At 46.4% G+C, this 18,070-nt stretch overlaps 1 protein-coding gene and 1 long non-coding RNA gene across 2 annotated transcripts; one reads left to right on the top strand and one right to left on the bottom strand.

Annotated features, from left to right (window-relative positions):
• The first annotated feature begins 273 nt into the window (after positions 1-273).
• On the top strand, positions 274-2,374 carry LOC135281988 (uncharacterized). The gene is made up of 3 exons (XR_010348369.1): positions 274-372; positions 730-829; positions 1,805-2,374. It is a non-coding gene; the product is annotated as an uncharacterized LOC135281988 (long non-coding RNA).
• On the bottom strand, positions 2,366-16,151 carry NPEPL1 (aminopeptidase like 1). The gene is made up of 12 exons (XM_064391403.1): positions 15,954-16,151; positions 14,921-15,106; positions 13,624-13,794; positions 10,979-11,068; positions 10,240-10,321; positions 9,924-10,066; positions 9,291-9,368; positions 6,691-6,791; positions 5,948-6,071; positions 5,421-5,597; positions 4,681-4,791; positions 2,366-3,249 (listed from the first exon to the last, which is right to left on the bottom strand). The coding sequence occupies exons 1-12, from the start codon at positions 16,101-16,103 to the stop codon at positions 3,091-3,093; spliced, it is 1,572 nt and encodes a 523-aa protein (XP_064247473.1). The 5' UTR covers positions 16,104-16,151; the 3' UTR covers positions 2,366-3,090.
• Between the last annotated feature and the right edge of the window lie 1,919 nt (positions 16,152-18,070).

Below are 18,070 nucleotides of genomic sequence, written 5' to 3' on the forward strand. Positions count from 1 at the left end.
GATCAGCCTTGTCCTCCCAGTCTGCCAAACATTTCCCAGCAAATGCAGCCCGGAGGGCTGGGCTGGACCAGGGCAGAGACCATCCTTAACTCACCCTCTGCCCGTGTCAGCTCCCTCTGGGCCACCCTGGGAACAGCAGCACAGCCCCAGGAGGAAATGAGATCTCCTGGAGAGCTGCAGGAGCTCCTGCTTGCCAACCTCCTGTTAAAAGTGCTGGGCTCCCAGCTGCAGAAATTTAAGCTCTAAGACCAACAAAACAACACCAGGAGGCACCTCCCTGGCTCTGTGCCCCTGTGCTGGCTCAGGAGGCAGCTGGGGAGGGGGAGGACACCTGGGAACCTGGAGCTGGGGTCACTGAGGGACCTGTGAAGGGTTGGTCAGGGCTCCCCAGGGCCAGCAGGACCAGGGCTGGCACAGCTCTGCAGGCAGGGTTGGTGGTTAAAGTTGCTGAAGTGGTGCCAGAGCACACTTCAAGTGCAGACCTAGACCCAGAGGTCAAAGCCCTGGTGCCTGGAAGTGTTCCCTGTAAATAATTGCTGCTCTGCCACAGAAGGGAGCTTTGTGTGTCAGTGATGCTGGGACACACGGCCAGGGTGGCTGCTGGAACCTGCTCACCCCAGGGCTGGTGGCAGCTGCAGGGACAAATGCCAGCTCTGCTGCTCAGCATGGGCTTATTCTCACTTTGGTAATGGTCCCACATATTCATTTTATGTATTTGCTGTTTGTAAGGCAGTGCTGGGATCTCCCCTGCTGAAGATTGCTTCAGGGTCTAACACCAGGACACCTCAGGGCAAAACCAGGAGTTAAAATTGCCCAGCACCAGAAACAGGTGAGTAAACTAAGGGAACTGAAATTCCACTCATTAGGGGCTAAGAAACATTGTGAGCTTAATGGGAATGATCCCAGTGCAAGCTCTGTCAAGCACAGAGGAAAGAGAGTAATTTATTTGGCAAATTCAACTCACAAATCACTGTCCAGTGTAGGCCCAAAGCTGGTGCTCTGGAGAATAACCTTTTATCAAAACAGAAGGAAATAATAATGTACATGAGGAACAGCAAGAGATTTTATTACAGATTTGAAAGAGCCTTGATTTTTATTTTGTATCTCTGATACAGAGGAAGCATTAGACTTTTTTATTACTAGGTGTTGAATTAATTTATTTTACTGTCCTTCAGCAAACTTCAGCTGGTATTCAGGTTTTGATTTCCCAAATAGCTCATTTGCTTTTCAGGTTTTTCTTAATAGATTTCTTTAATATGAGGTACTTAGTTTTAAAAACAGCTTCTATTAAGTGCCTTCCAAATTAAATCCAGCAGAATTATATGCCTTGAGACACAGCAAAATTGAAGAATATGATAATCAGCCATCAAAATCAAACTTCTCTGTTATTCAGTGAAGAACATCAGAATTGAGTCTCGTGCCACAAAGCCACAGGGCACTTTTTATGTAAAAATCTGGCAAAACACTACATTTCAACATTAGAATTGATTGATTTGAATAATGCTTCTACAAGATGGAGATTGAAGATGATCTGAGCACTGAAATGGGAACATGTTGCTATTTGCTTCAGTGCTGAATCTGTAATAAAAATAACTTCATCAACACATTTCCCACGGCAGTTTTTGGTACCAGGTAGTGCTTTACACCAAGTGCTAAGAATCACCACGGGCAGAACTCATTCAGACACAGATTTCTTAAATCCCAGCTGGACCAGGGAGCCAGAACAGCAAGGGAGAAACAAATACAGGAAGTAAGGAAGTTCTGGGGTGTCCTTTTTTTAAGTTACATTTTGTCTATCAAATAGGGCCACACAACCAGAACGAAACATGTTCCTTCTCCCTTCTGCATGAAGCTTTCCAAGAAGTCTTTAATGAAACTCTTGGTGTCCCTCAGTGTTGGAGCTCCAGCTAAACCCAACAGCAGGGAAAGGGACAATCCCTCACAGCTCAGCTTGCCCTGACCTGCAGAGCAGCCAGGGGGTGCTGGGGGGGATTTCTCACTGCCAGGAAATGCTTCCAAAGGCTGCTGTGCAGCCCCAGCACAGGGACCTGGTCTCTCTGTTCCCAGCCCTGTCACTGCCATGACATCAGCTGGGACCAGTCACTTCCCGTGGGTGTCCCAGCCAAACAGTGCCTGGAAGCTGCCTGGATTGTGCAGAAACTCACTCTGAGCACCCTGACTGCTGCTGAATCAAATGAAGTGAATCAGAGAGTTCTGCAGGGCTGCCCCAAAGCAAGCTGCAAGCTGTTCCTCTCTCAGCTCTGAGTGCTGGGAAGAGGAATGTGAGCAGGGTAATGATGTTGTACACAGAGTTTTGGAGCACTCAGTGTTCTCAGAAATGTAAATAACACCACAAAACACCACATGGGATATGTAAGCCTCTTTAATAATAATAAATTTATTAAGTGGCAAGAAGCCACTCTGCTTTGTAAACTGATTTTACTCAATCACAGTCCCTCTATTGTTTTCCTCATTTAACATGAATACATTCTGTAATTTGTATGTGAAAATTACATAGAGATATGTTCTGAACCCTTCTTGCTGATTTTACTGGTCAGAAGAACATTAAAACATGCACGAACAGCACCTATAGGCCTTTTCTCACTACATCCCCTTTGCTGCTAAGCTAAACTGTCTCTGAATAAGCCAAGTCTACAGAGTTCTTTTTCCTGTCCTGTGTTCTGAGATGTAGTGGGGCCTGCAGAAATGTCTGATAAAACCTCACATATAATAAGTAATTCAGAAGGCTTTGTAAGCAAAGCTGCAGTTGCTTCTTCAGACTAGAGAGAGCTTCTCATGCATTAATGCACTTAGTTAGGTTTGTGAGGAGCTCAGAGGAGGACGTGGCCTCTTCCTGATACAGTTAGTTGAGCCTGGACTCTGCACCACTGATATTGTTCAGCAACTGTGTGCACCAATAATTTAAAAAAAAAACCAAACTAAACAATACATCAGGCTGTTTTTATCAGAAACAAGTAATAAATCTTATCATGATAATAATAAAAAAAAAGGGGGAATTTCTGAGGCGTGACATTTCATTGCTTGAGGACAGGTCAGTGCAAAGTGAGGTAACCACAGGGCTGGGCTGTGTCACACCAGGCGCCGTCTCTTGGAGTCCCTCTCCATCCCTTCAGGGGGAGAGTCCCCACTGCAGCCCAGGGGGGACACCAGCTTCAGCAAAGGGTCTTCAGAGGCCCCTCCAAACAGGGACAGCAACAGGGCCACGCCATAGCCAGTAGCGCGCTCACCCTAGAACAAAACCAAACCACAGGTCACACTTGGAGGAGCTGGAGGAGTTTTGATTTGGCTACTGAGCCACGGAGAGCTGTGGTGGTCAGCAGCCACTGCCAGCCCCTCTCTGTGCTGCTGGATCCTCACCACCACTGGAATCTGTCCCAGCTGGATTAAACCAACACATGAGAGCAGAGCTCTCTCCACTTGTGGGTGGAGAGAGGCCAGCATTGTTCAGGGCAGGGGATCTCCCACCCAGCCTGAGCCTGGATTTGGAATATGAGCTGAATAAACTGGGTTTAAAAAAGAAAAGAAGCAAGTGGAGTGAATTGGCTTGGTTTTTAGGAAAAAAAAAAAGAATATACACAAGTTCCACCAAAGGGAACATATTTTTGGAAGGATGATCAATTCTGGTCAATCATCTTAAAACAACGTGGTTGAAAATGGAAGGCTGGGATTATTGCCATGAACAGAGACCAGGCAAGTTGTCAATGCTCACAATGATAAAGATGTCACTGATTAAAGTGGCTGTTAGAATGTTTGAAAACCAAAATGAAAAATACGAACAGATGAAACTACCAAACCAAGAAACTTGCAACAGAGACGAGTCAGTGCTTTTCTATAGGACCTTTTCTCCACCTATTTCTGTCCCTCTGAGCTGGATGGACCTAACCAGAGCTCCTGCAGGCAGCAGCAGGTGTGTTTCCCAGGTGTGTTTTTCCCCAAGTGTGTTTGTTTCCCAGGTGTGTGTGCTTTCCCAGGTGTTCCCCAGGTGTGTTCTTCCACAGATGTGTTCCCCAGGTGTGTTCCCCAGGTGTGTTTTTCTCCAGGTGTGTATGTTTCCCAGGTGTTCCCCAGGTGTGTTTTTCCCCAGCTGTTTCCCAGCTGTGTTTTTCCCCAGGTGTGCTTTTCCCCACCTGTGTTCCCCAGGTGTGTGTTTCCCCAGGTGTTCCCCAGCTGTGTTCCCCCCCAGCTGTGTTTTCCCCCAGCTGTTTTCCCCAGCTGCGTTTTTCCCCAGCTGTGTTTCCCCAGGTTTGGTTTTTCCCCAGCTGTGTTGTTCCCCAGCTGTGCTGTTCCCCAAGTGTTTTTCCCCAGGCATGTTCCCCAACTGTGTTTTTCCCCAGCTGTGTTTTCCCCCAGCTGTATTTTCCCCCAGCTGTGTTCCCCAGGTGTTCCCCAGCTGTTTTCCCCCAGCTGTATTTTCCCCCAGCTGTGTTCCCCAGGTGTTCCCCAGCTGTGTTTTTCCCCAGGTGTTTTCCCCCAGCTGTGTTTTCCCCCAGCTGTGTTCCCCAGCTGTATTTTCCCCCAGCTGTGTTTCCCAGGTATGTTCCCCAGCTGTATTTTCCCCCAGCTGTGTTTCCCAGGTATGTTCCCCAGCTGTATTTTCCCCCAGCTGTGTTCCCCAGGTGTTTTCCCCCAGCTGTGTTCCCCAGGAGGGCAGGCACTCACGGCGTGCACGGGGGCCGCGATGTCGAGGTGCACCCACACCCCCGGCCAGTCGAAGCCGATGTGGGAGGCAATGAAGAGCCCAGCACAGGAGCTGGGGGTGTTGTCTCGGTCCTGTGGGAGCAATGAAAATAGGGTTGGTCTCACCAGCAGAGAAAATGTAAATGGTTCATTCTGCCTAGAGGAAAGCCAGTTACACAAATCTCATTCAAAGCTTAACAAATGGCCCTAGAACAGTCTTGCAAACCAACTTGGCTGTAAATCCTTGACCTAGTCCCTAGCAGCAGGGTGGCCCTGCTCAATTCCCCTCCTGCCCACACTTCTTTCTGCAGTGCTTTTAGAACCTCACTGCACACTGGAACTCTCAAATGCAGCAAAAGCAGCTGCAGCAATTCCGAGGCCTCCATCCTCAGTTTCTGGTTTCTGCACTCCCAGCTACTTTCTCTGCTGGTGATGTATGAGCTGAGGAATGCCCACCTTGATCTCCTAAAAGGTCTCCATCCAGGAATTCAGCATTCATTTAGGGCCATGTTCAAAAGGCAAGCAGCCCAAAGATACCTTACCCTGTTTAAAACTGACACTAAAGACAGCCTGCAGAGCCCCAGGTGAAGGACCCTGAACACCAGGACAATGTGTCCCATTTCCAAAAGCTCCCCATGAAGAGCTTTCAGCAGGCCAGCTCATTGTCTACAAAACACATATTTTTATGTAATAGAGAAATTTAAAAAAAAAAGAAATCTTACTGCTACAGAGTTCTTCATATCAGCTACAGCAGAGGTAAATTCACTGAAGTGCAGCTCAGGGCAGTACACCAGAGGATGGACCAAGTCCCCACAGTTCCTGCCAGCTTTAACACAAGCCTTTTCCCACTCCTCATTATTGGTAAGGACAGCAGCATGGTATTTTCCTGTAGCAATTCCCTGGTGAGGTGAAGGACAAAATCAGGAAGAAGTCCCCTTCCACCACTGCTCATCAATATAACCTTGTATAAAACAGGAACAGGTGCTAGAAAATAATGGTGTTAAATTTGTACCCTTGTACACTCTGTGTATGACTTGAAATGGAAGCCATGTCATGGACAAGAAAATCCTGATCACTATTAAGAAATCAGTTCTGGTAATTATAAATTGAACTGCAAACACAGAGTACTGGCCTGCTCACATCAGCTGCTGATGCCATCAGAACACCACTTTTAATTGAAGCATGCAAAAGCAAAAGAGCTGCACAAAGAACAGAAGAGAAGCCGAGTTATGAGTGTGAAGTGCTGTACCTGAGCTCCAGTAAGAGTGGCCATATCCAGAATGATATCAGCTCCAAGGTCTTTGCAGGCATAAGCAACTCCATCAGCCAGGATCAGGCGACCTTCTGCATCAGTGTTATTGATTTCCACAGTTCTGGGAGAAGAGAGGCCATGTCACACTGGACTGCTCCAGGCTGGAAGTCAGGACTCACCTGCCTGGACTGGAATACTTCAGAGAGCAGCCTCAGAATCATGTGCTTCTCTTATTTGACTCTCTAATTCTGTAGGGCTGCTATTCCCCAGCTCCAAACATCCAGACAGAGCACACAAGGAAAAGGGAAAGGACAGTGCTGCCCTCGTGGCAGGCTCTACTTGTTGAGCCTGTGTGATGCTGGGATTCTACAAATTACTGCCAAAGAAGTAACATCTGTTCTTAAAGAGATTCTGATCCATTGGTGGCCTGTCTTTGCTGGTTTGTCACACAGTGCAGCTGCAGATGGACACAGAAAGCTGCTTCTACTACAAAACCCCCTTAAATTCTGAATGCTTTAAGGGAAGTGCAACTCATGATATCCATGTATTGTGATGTATCTCCACATACCCCACAGGAAAATCTAAGCACACTTATAACTCACCACTATGGATGTCTGAAATGCAATTATCAATATTTAGGGAAGCTGATCTATGGACAGTTTCACAACCTGCATGGCTCTCAGATTAACAGAAAAATGATGTTTGTTCTGTTTATGGGAAAGGGACAGACACAATCTTACTTTCCAGAGTAAAGAACATGAATGTCATCAGGTCTCGTTGCACGTGGTCCCACTGCGTTCTCAGCCAGGCAAAAAACAGCATGAAGATTGTCCTTAAACCCCTGTAACAACCAGAGGGAGAAAAGGCTTTTGATTCACACCAAGCTGCTGTACTGGGACTGAAATCAGAGAGGGATTAACACCCCTTCACAGCAATGCTACAATTTTCAAAGGAAATCTGGTGGGGTTTTTGGACAGGTGGGTGGGTGTTACTTGGGGTTTTCAGAATGTGTCATTCTTGCTGAGGGGCACAGAGCATTTTTAACCTGTTTTGTTGTGTTTTTCTTTTTTTTTCTCAGCCTCCTCTCTGCTAGTTTATCTCATAATGTTTTAATTTTGGTTTAAAGTCAAGTGCTAATGTGGTTATGGATGGTATTTTAAAATGGATGATGATTCTGTTATTTATACAGCAGTTGTATTGTGTGGAGGGATTCTAGGAACAGACAGGGAGTCAGCAGCATTTAACAAATAAAAACATTCCTCCTTAACTGGGATAGTTAACAACATCAAATTCTGGGGGAAAACCTGGCTCTTAATCTCTTGATAAAAGTCTGTGGCTGAAGAAATCTGGGCTTGCTGAGTCAGCTCATGTTCTGAAGTTTAAAGGGCAAAGGCATCAATCAAAACCTTTCAAAATAACAGGCAGCATTTAGAAGCCAGAAAGTAATTCCAGTTTCTAGCCCAGCTGTGGGCAAACAGCATTGCTGGGGATGGACCTTCCCTCCAGGACCCAACTGTTCACAGTCTCACTGCTCTGCACTGCACTTTTCTACACCAAGAAAATCTAATCTAGTGTCAAAAAGTGAAAATATATTTCCAGTATCAGCTGCCTCTTCCTGAAGCTCATTCTGCCTGCAGCTCTTCAAAGGCAGGATTCACTATGCTAACATGCAGGATCACGTTAACAATAAAGAAATCCAAAATTTAAGTCAATCTTTTTCTCTTCTGTATTGGAAAGCTCACAATAGAGGAAATGCATCTTTCTAGGAAAAATCACTTGTTTAATTTTGCCATCCAAAGCCTTTTAAAATAATGATGTATAACTGCTGAACAGCATGCAGGCAGATATTTTATGAAGATGGAAAATAACCTCTGCCCTTCTTCCCACTGAGCTTTCTATCCAGCACACATTTCCCACTTCAGTCTCTGTGACAAAGCATAGCTCAGTGAAACCTCTTCCCCCTTTCTTTTAGTCTTAAAAGCATTTAAAAAAACCGACTTGAAATAGTAACAACAAATTCTTCCCACTGCCTCTCTGAACATATTTTCTGCAGGGATGTCATTTACAGGTCTTCTCACACGAGACTGTAAAATTAGGCAGTGAGTTCATTCTTTTGTTTTTACAAATAAAGACTTCTCCAGGCTCAGTTAGTCCAAACACATCACTGGCAGTTTATTCACTGCTGCAGTAATTGTGTATGAACTGACAGACTCGTGCTCACATCTGTGGGACTGTGAATGGAACTTCTCTCAGGGCAGGCAATCACACACAGAACTACTCTGGAAACAAGGACTGAAGCACTGAACCAGTGTCCCCCCAGCCTGGCTATCCCAAAGATCTACATTCCAGCTCTTGTCCCTTGCAGACCTCTGACATAACTTTCTGAAGGATTTAGTTATGCAAGGTAGTTATTCTGCCTGAGATGCAGCTCACAAATCTGTTTTCAATTTCAATTCTCAGCAGATAACTGTGAAGTTTACAATCTTTCCACATCAAACATGCTGTTAGGGCCAAGGCACAGAGCTAGGCTATTGAGAAATGGGAATTTGGCACTGATCAGCCCCTGGACAAAGCATCCATCAGATCTATGCATTAATCTGCAGCAGTAAATATTTTCTGAACTTTGGATACTCCTTGGAGGCAATAACTGCTCTGTCAGCAAGACTCAGTCACTGGATTTGTGGAGAGGGCAGAGTTTTATTGGCAGCAGCCACTTTTCCCCAGTTTGCATTGTTAAAGTGAAATAGGGATATTTGTAATTCTTCATATTTCAATACCTGGCTTCTTCTCAGCTCCCCCACTACTTTCTGACCACAGAAGCAAACCAACAAGCAGCTCCTGATGACACCAGAGCTGCTATTTACCCACTAGGTTAATATTAGACCTGGCACAGGATTTGGAATACAGAAAGACTTCACATCCCAGAGTCACTCATCCCCTTCTTTGCTAAGGTGACAACAGCTGCCCCAAAGCCCACAGCTTAAACAAAATCAGCACTGGATAACTCAAGTTATTGAATGAAGACCTTGAATCTTGAATCAGTCTTGAATCAAGACCTGATTCAAGGAACTAGAAACCACTCAGTCCACAGAACAAACTCTGAAATTCAAGGAAGACCCTTAAAAAAATCAACACTCGAGGAATTTCTCACAATTCTCAAGATCCCAGTAAAGATGTGAAATATTTTCCTGGAATAGCAGAAAGAGCAGAGTGGCTGAAGCTCACTAAGAGCAGGGGCAGGTCAGAACTTCAGGATTAGACAGGCCTCTGTCTCTGGGAATACATCCAAGCTCCTTGGCAGTGCTGGGATACATGATATCAATTAACACATTTTACTTACTTGCTTTACAGTGGCTTTGAAGGCACCCAAAATAGCAGCTGCTCCACCACAGTCTCGCTTCATTCCAGGCATAGTAGTCTGTTTAAACAGAACCACAGAATTTTTTTGTCTTTGAAAGAGAATTTCACAGCAATGCCTGCTACAACCAGTGTTTCTGATGCTTCTGAGACCCTGGTTTTGACAGTGCTCAGCTGTCATCAACACAAACAAGGAACAAGTGCCTCTGCTTATTGGTGGTCTTGGAACTGAAAAATACTAAACCTGGGCTGCTAAACTGTTAGCAAAGTAAAAAGAAAATGTTGTTTACAAGTTTCACACTAAGGCTAGCTCCAATGGGTTTTGCTTCTTTGCAACCAGAAATTAAACATCTTTGTTCCTACTTTCTGCCCTTCAGCAGCCAAAACTTCAAGGGCAAAATATCATCTTGCTATTGAATTTTTCTGCAGTGGTCCTTGAATCCCATTTGGTCTTCTCCCCTGACAGTTTGTGTCCACATGGATGACAACAGAGCAAGAATTTAACTCAATAAAAATGCACTTTTGTTTCCTGCAGACAATATCTGAATTGCTTCCATCAGAAAACAACAAAACAACAGTGTAAGCAAAGGCAGCAGCAGCAGAAGGGTTTCTGTACCTTTCCCTTGATGCTGAGTCCTCCAGTGTCATACACAATGCCTTTGCCCACCCAGGCAATGGTCTGCGTGGCACCATCTGGAGTGTGGCTGAGAACTGCCAGGGCTGGAGGATGCAGAGCTGCCTTTCCAACTCCATAGATACCTGGAAAACAGAAAATTAAACCTGTGGGGAAGAAAGACTGCAGGGAGCACCTGTGGGTGTTTTCTTGGAATACTATGGGCAATAAAACAGTTTAAAGAATGTGCAAATGAAACATCACAATGGCAAAACATTCCAGTCACCTGCTAAGAAGTGTAATACTCAACAAGATGTACCTCCAAAACCTCTCTCCTTCAGCTCCTCATCTCGGATTATGGTAGGAGTAATCCCAAGATCCTTGCCAACCTTTTTGATTTCCTTAATAATTCAGAAAAAAAGACACTGTCAGTCAATCATCAAGACACATTTGTGCCCTTCCACACAAACAGGTACCCAGTCAAGTGGTTTTTGTGATTTTGCATGCATACACATACAAACATTCACAATTTTGGGAGTGGTGCTGGTTTTCCAATGGCCTAATTCCACTGGCACATCCTTGACTTACTATGGCATGAGATATACATTTGACCTTTAGACTCTGCCAGTAAAAGAAATCTTCTGAGGTAAAGGACAACTGTTCACCCTATTGGATCATGATGTAATAGGACAGGAATAATTTCATTCTCAACAGCTTTCCAGATCTTCATGATAAAACTCTTTTGGAAATATGTCAGCTGTCCCATGATTTCAGTAACTCTGGTCACCATCAGGTTTAAGACAAGAATCCAGAGCCATGGCCAAAAGAGGAACTCATTTTTTCACCTTCCCAGTGCCCTACTCCAAGCTGTAAACTCTGCACCCTTCCAACCCTGCACAGTTCTATGAAACACGAAAGGCCAGAGGAAGAGCCCGAGCACCCCTGGCTGGATTTTCCTCCCCCTGCTGACACACAGCCGAGAGACAGCCACACCAGGGCTTGATTACTGCAGTCTAGAGCCCCAATTAGCAGCTGCCACCCATCAGGGCATCACCAACCTCCAGGAAGCTGTCAGTGTTCATCTCGTTGCACGGCGTGTCCACGATGCGCGCGGCCAGCCGGACGCCTTCGGTGGCACTGGCCAGGCACTGCAAACACAAGGGAGGACACCTGGAGGGGCTGGGCTCTGGCACAGCTCTGCATTCATCCCTCTGCAGCCAGCACCAGGTGTGTGGCTCCTCTGGAGCATGTTAATGCTTAACTGCCACCACCACAGGCACAGTTAAACAATGTCAGCCAAGCTAACCATTATTTTGTGTGTGCGTCCAGATTATTTTACTATGTGCTTTAATTTCTAAGCAACTGTACTCTTTTACTGAGCAAAACTGGTGTTGAAAATGAGTATCTTTCTCCATTACCAAAGGGAGACCAAGAAGGCAATGTGAAATGGAGGAAAGAAAGATAAGAGGCAGCTAATTCAGGAAGTCACAATGAGCTTATGGGCTGCTGGGGTTGGAAACCTGCAGAGATTGTGTAATCTGCAAAATGGGAAACTGCAGAGTTCTACAGGGCAGGCAGAGTGGCTGAGGGAAATAAAATTACTGCTGTGAGACATTCTATATGGCAGGCCCATGGGGAAACTGGAACATTCCATGTTTGTGTAAACATGCACTGTTCCCTGGTTTCTGCAGCAGAATGGACTGACTCTCACCTGGGCTGAGCAAAAGCTAATCTAAGCAAGAGTGGACACAATCAAAATGGTCAAGCAGGCAAGGCTGTTTCCTTACAGAAGATCCTGCTGGCAAAAGAAGGATCATGAAGACACCAGACACCAAGCTTCAACTTTTAACTCCCACGAACTAACAACTTGAAGCTGTAAGACCTGGGGGAAGGAAACTTTGTGCAAGCTTTCCAGTAGCCACACTACACTGAGGACCACACACAGCACGGGGGTGAGTCAAGATGGGTTTCACAGGAATCTGAGGTGTTGGACACTCACTCACTCATGCTGAGCTATCTGAAGTTTGCCTTGGCCAGCCCAACCTAAGGACTCCACACATTTGTATCCCAGCACACCCCTAAACCTTGGCTTGCTTTGGAATGGTGCCCAATTCCCTGCAATTACTTCTGATTGCTTTACTGTCCCTGAAGGGGTAAGGACCTCCTCAGGAGCCAAGCTCTGTCTGGAGTGATTCCCTGTTAGGGCCAGGCAGGTAAAAGGAGGTGCTCTAACCCAAGGCCAAGCCCCAGGGGAGCAGCATAACTTCCAGAAATAAGCTGTGCCTGTGTTTGTGTTTCCAGAGTGCTCCAGAGAACCTGGAAAATGGCAGCCTTTAATAAGTGCCTTGCAAAGCTCTGACAATCCCTGCTAGTCCTCACCATAAAATACCCTGTACAATGCACTAGGTGTAAAATACAACATGCCAAGGGAGAGGCTGAGATAAAAATGTCTTACCACATGCCTCTTCCATGCTCTGCATTAGCTGTCTGGTGCTGGTTGAATTTAAGGGGTGCAAACTCAGCTAAGAGGAAGCCAGTAATATTTTTGGCATTGACATCAAGAGGAAAAATGGGAGGTAGAAATAATTGCAGCTTTGTTTTTAAGTTAAAAATAACCCAAGTGGTTTGGAATCTACCTATCTGAAGGAACTATTTTTGACACCAGCTATGCTTTTTCTGATTTGGGGCATGGAAAAATGGAGTGATCAAGAGTTGTACTCTCAGCACGCCTGTCATTGCCACTTTGCTGAAAACTGGGCTGGCACCATTTTCTGGGGCCAAATCAGTTCACAGAGTAAAGATCAGGCACAGAGGAAAAGACACTGAAAAAAACCAAAACCCTAAGGCTGTACTTCTGTGAATTTCAAATGCAGCAACACCATATCCTTTGTCAAATGCATTGCCAAAACTTTTAAGGGATTTCTGTAACCTCACTGACTGATCAGCTAAGGAAGTATCCATCTGTACTAAGGCACAGAACCTGGAACACTGAACAGGGAGTTCCCTAACAGATTAACTGCAAATCTTGGAACAGCTTTTACGTTTATGGATCTTGAGGAGGAATGACCTGGCATGCCAACAGATACCTGATGTGGAATTTCCTCTCTGAAACAGTTAAACAAGGCAAACAGTCTTTGATTTTCTGCCACCAAAAGATGACTTGGACATATTTCACTGTCATGTACAGCTCATCTCCAAGCTGTTTTGTTTCTTAGGGTCTTGTTTCTGGCCACAGTTCTGCCAGAAAAACTCAGCCAAAGAGCTACACCAGACAGAAATAGCAGAGGCCATATGTGATCCCTGTTAGGTGACTTTTAGTGACTTCACTGTGACATTCACCTGCACAGTCACACACAGCTTTTGCCTGGGTAGAAAAAAGTGAGAGCCCACACACCAAAAGCAGTGTAATATTAAAGGCTGAAACCAGAGTCTGCATCTGTGATAACACATGAGAAAGGAGATATTTTTCTCTGTGCTGTTTGTTTGGTGTTTTACACCCCTGAAATGTAAATTCTGAGGAACATCCTCAGCATCTGCTGCAATAATCTGTTCAGTATTTCCACTCACAGGTGCTGTGAACTGATGAAGGAACCCTGAGCTAAGATAATTACACAACACCTATTCCTGAGGCATTTTGAGACAGACGCATTTGCGCGTGCAACAAACTGAAGGAAAAGGCGACAGAAAACCCCCAAAATCTTACTTTAAGCGTTGCCACTTCCATTGGTCCGTTGTTTTGGCCAACCAGGAAGAACTCCACGGTCACAGTTTTCTTCTCCGTGCGTCTGGAGGCGCTGGAGCGGTGTGTGAACAGGGGGAAGGCCCTGGCCAGGGCACAGGCCGAGGCGAAGACTTCGGAGCGCTCACACACCATCTGCAAGAGCAGCCAGCAGCAAACACGTCACACGGCACCCGAGGGCAAGGCTGCACTGAAACACCTGCTGGGGTATCACTGGGGAAGAGGGGGAAAGGAGCCGGGTGGGAAATAACATTGCTCATTGGTGGTGTTTGCACGGACAGAGAGGCAGAGGGAAAGCACCCCAGTGAACTGCTCCAGCTCATTTCCCCTATGGAGATGAATTACACTGCCGCAATTAGTTCATCCTTATAAAGGAGCTGGACTGCTGTAATTATACCAGTGCAATTAACGCAGGTTAGCCTACACATCAGGAGCAAAAAAGGCACAGGAATCACCAAAATGTGCTCAAAACAAAAGTAACAAAGATAGAAATTATATGAGGATGTGAAGGCAGAAATTGTATGAGAATGTGGCTAGTATTAACCCAAAAGGTAGATTATTTATCGGAAGTTCATTAAAGAAATTACCAATGGAAAGCAGTTCAGTTAAACATTTTCAAAGGATAAAAATTAAGCAGAGTTATTGTTCTTGAAAATAAGTTTTCCAAGTGAAGAATACTACTAAATTTTGTCACTGACACTGACTGATTGAGTCTTCTCGAACAACCCACAAATCTGATATTAACTGGAGAACCCACAGAAACAAATAAATTCATCAGGCTCATATAGAAGATGACTAAAGAAGTCCAAGAGTGAGTGCTGCAAAGGGCTCACACTGGACCATTATTTGCACCAAGACTTTTAAAACTCACTGAACAACACAAGCAAGGCACCTCTCATGGGTTCTGTGATACAGACATAACACCCTCCACACTCAGGCTACATCAACCTCCTGAAGCATGTGTTGACATCCCAAATCCTAGCTTGGAAAAAGCCACAAAAAGTTCATTTTGCATGGGCATTCCTGGCTGAAGATGTTCCACATGAATCCAGCCTTAATTTCCTCCTCCTAATGTGCTTGAGCATGCACAAGCCATTACAGTCAGGTCTTGCCTACATGCCAGTGCAAAACCACTCATGTCAGTGTAATTATTTCAGTCAAACTCGTCCACCTCCAGTCTCCTTGGAGACAGCTACAACCCGGAAAAGTCGAGAAAACACTCTCTAGAGATGTCACCAGCAGCACTGCAAGAGGCACTTACAACAATGCATCTGTGGACCCCCCCGGGCAGGCAGTTCCTGACCAGGCGGGTGACGAACTGCGCGGCCGAGGGGCTGTTGTGCCGGCTGACCCTGGACGGCAGCGCGGCCACCGTGGCGTAGTTCAGGTACAGGGGACAGCTGTCCGTGGGGTTGGGATTCAGCGTGCTCAGAGCAGACTGCCAGACCTGGGGAGAAAAGGAGGATTTAAAGACAAAGAGCTGCGCCAGGCTTTCCTTCCCACCTCACTCCTGCTGTATTTAGGCACTTTTTAATGACAGGGGTTTAGGTGTTGGAAACAAAGAAATTGTGCACAACAACCTCTGGAGTGGAAAGAAACAGGAAATTTGACAAACCTGTTCATTAACCAGAAAATATAAACGTACTTTCCATTACAAGCATCAGCTTTAAGCCATATGAATTACAACCTAAAACCACACTGTTTAGTGCACAGGCTGGTTCAGAGCTTTCTTAACTTGAGACAGTTTTCCTAGTGATAAATACAAGGAATGATTTACTAGCTCCGAATTATTATTTCACATAGCAATTTAATTAAAAACAAATAAAAACCAAGAAGGGTAAATATTGTCTTAAGACACTGGGGAGCCCTGCATAAAAACCCCTGCCAAACATCCAGCGACCTAAAAGCCGCAATGCAAAACGTTTATCATTCTCCCACCAGCCATCACCACCGCTAAACAAACAGGTCCGCAGCTCGCACCGCAGCGGCGGCGGGCGGGGAGGGGGCTCAGCGCTCGCTGCAGCCCCCTCAGAGCGGGCAGGGCGCCTTTCCCCCGCCGGGCCGGGCACACGGGCTGCGGGAGCGGCTGCCCGGGCGGCCCCGCCGCAGCAACAGGCTCGGCCCGGCCGGGCCCGGGGGGTCCCCGGGGCACGGCGGCGCTCGGGGCCGGGCCAGGGCCGCGCAGCCCCCGCGGGCCGGGGCGGCCGCACCGCGAGGCCGCTGGGCCGGGCGGACACGCGGCGCGGGAGCCCCGCCGGGCTCTGAGGGGGCGCGGACCCGCGGCGCGGCCTCACCTCCTCGGTGACCCGCGGCTGCAGCTTCCCCCGCAGCTGCGCCCAGGGCAGGCGGTGCAGGTTGTGCAGCTGCCCCAGCACGAGCAGCGGGCGGCTCTGCGGGTCCGCCTCGCCCGCGCTGGCCTGGAACTCCAGCTGCACGTTCGCCATCTTCCTGCCCGGCCCGGCCGCGCCGCCCCGCCCCGGGCCCGGCCCCGGCTCCGCGGGGCGGGGACGCGCCGGTGCCGCGGAGCGCCGGGCACGGCCCGGGCCGGCTCCGGCCAGCGGGGCTTTCCACGTGCCTGTTCGTGGTGCCCTGGCGTGGTGGGTGGGAGCGGGCTAAGGTGTTTATTCTGATCTTTTAGTAGTTGCCAAGCGCCTCTTATTAATGTTTGGTCAGCGGACAATTATGAGAGTGGGCTGATTTGGAAGGAGCCCGCAGGGATCATCGAGGCCAGCTCCTGCCCTGCACAGACACCCCGGCTGTCCCAGCCTGTCCCGGGCAGCGCTCCCGGAGCTCAGACAGGTTTGGTGCTGTGACCATTCCAAGGGGAATGCTCATGGATCTGCAGCCAGGAAAGCCGGGAAGGTCTGTGCAATCTTCCACCTACGCGGGAAAAGTGAGTTCTGATGCATATAATGGAAATACACCTAAAAGAAAAACAAAAAAAACCCCAAACCTAGGCTGAATTCCAGAAAAAAAAACCAAAAAAACCCAAAAACACAAAACAAAAAAAACCCAAAAAAAACAAAAAAAAAAACCCAACAAAAACCAAACAAACAAAACCCAAAAAAAACCCAAAACCCCCCCCCAAAACAAAACAAAAACCAAAAAAACCAAAAATAAAAAAAAAACCCAAAAAAACAACAAAAAAAACTTGCTTAGAGTAAGGTCTTTGAAGGATCATCACAGAAACTTTATTGAAAATAAAAGCTGTAGGAACATCTGTTGCAGAGGTCGGTCGTGCATCCTCACAGATGGGAGAGTAACTCAATACACAGGCTCCAGCTTTAACGAGCCTCTACTGAGCCTCAGAAAACACTGCTCAGGGTCCAGTTATGCCAACACATAAGATGGGCGTGGGAGTGAGAGGACACACAGCAATTACTTCAGGATTGAGACATTCCAAGGATTCCTCCAGGCAGTAAGCTCCCAATCATTGAGTTCAAACTCTGCTGTTCCTGCTGCTCTGAGAGCCCAAAACCAGCACATTCCCTGAAGCCACAGCATCTGAAAAGCAAATAAAACAGTAGGTAACACTCACCTAACCCACGATCCTTTTGTTGCAGTTAAGGGCAGCAGAGGAGGGTCCTCCTGAAGGGAATGGACTGAGGAAATAAATTTTATCTACAGAAACTCCCTGTGAGCATCCCACCACCAGCAGCTGCAAACATTTCTATTTGAGCTTCAGCAGAAGCTGCAGCAAGGACCTGTCTTCCAGTTATTGATCCTCTACAAGTATTCATGGAATTAAGCCAGTAAAATATAATCTTACACAATCCATCGTAATTAATATGCAAAATTATAATGAATTCCCTGTTTTAATGAGTTTTGTTTAAGGTTGCTGTTTGGTTTGGGGTTTTTTTAATAGTGAGCATATTTTTTTCAACCAAATCAGTTTCACTGTAACCTATCCAAGAACTTAAGTTTTGCAAGGGTGTACCAAAAGCAGTTTCCAAACACTTAAGCAAAAGAGTTAAGACTCCTCTGTGTTGTGGTTCATAAAAGCAAACCTTAAATCAATGCGATCTAGGCAATGAACACAGCGTTAAGGATAGATATTCTAATTTTTAACACATTCTAAAAATCAGCAAGCGAAAAACCAATTCTTCCACATTACTTTTCAGTTTCTAGAGAAAACTTGCAGTAAAAATAAATTTGCTATTACAGTGCTTTTAATACTGTCCTTTTGGCATGTAATTAATTTCTGTTAACAACTTGCAGCTCATTTTTTGCACGCTCACATGCATTTTAATGAAGAAACTGTGTACTAGCAACAGCTTTACAGGCCATTCCCACCAGGTGAGGAGACACAGATCCTTGGGAGTCGCTTTAGCCATGCTGTTGAGTTCTTTTGTAAGGAATCTGAGCTTCCATGCAGGCTGAGAGGAATCCAGCAGCCATGGAGAAGCCCCGG

Source organism: Passer domesticus, chromosome 16 (assembly GCF_036417665.1).
Source record: "Passer domesticus isolate bPasDom1 chromosome 16, bPasDom1.hap1, whole genome shotgun sequence".
Taxonomy (NCBI): domain Eukaryota; kingdom Metazoa; phylum Chordata; class Aves; order Passeriformes; family Passeridae; genus Passer; species Passer domesticus.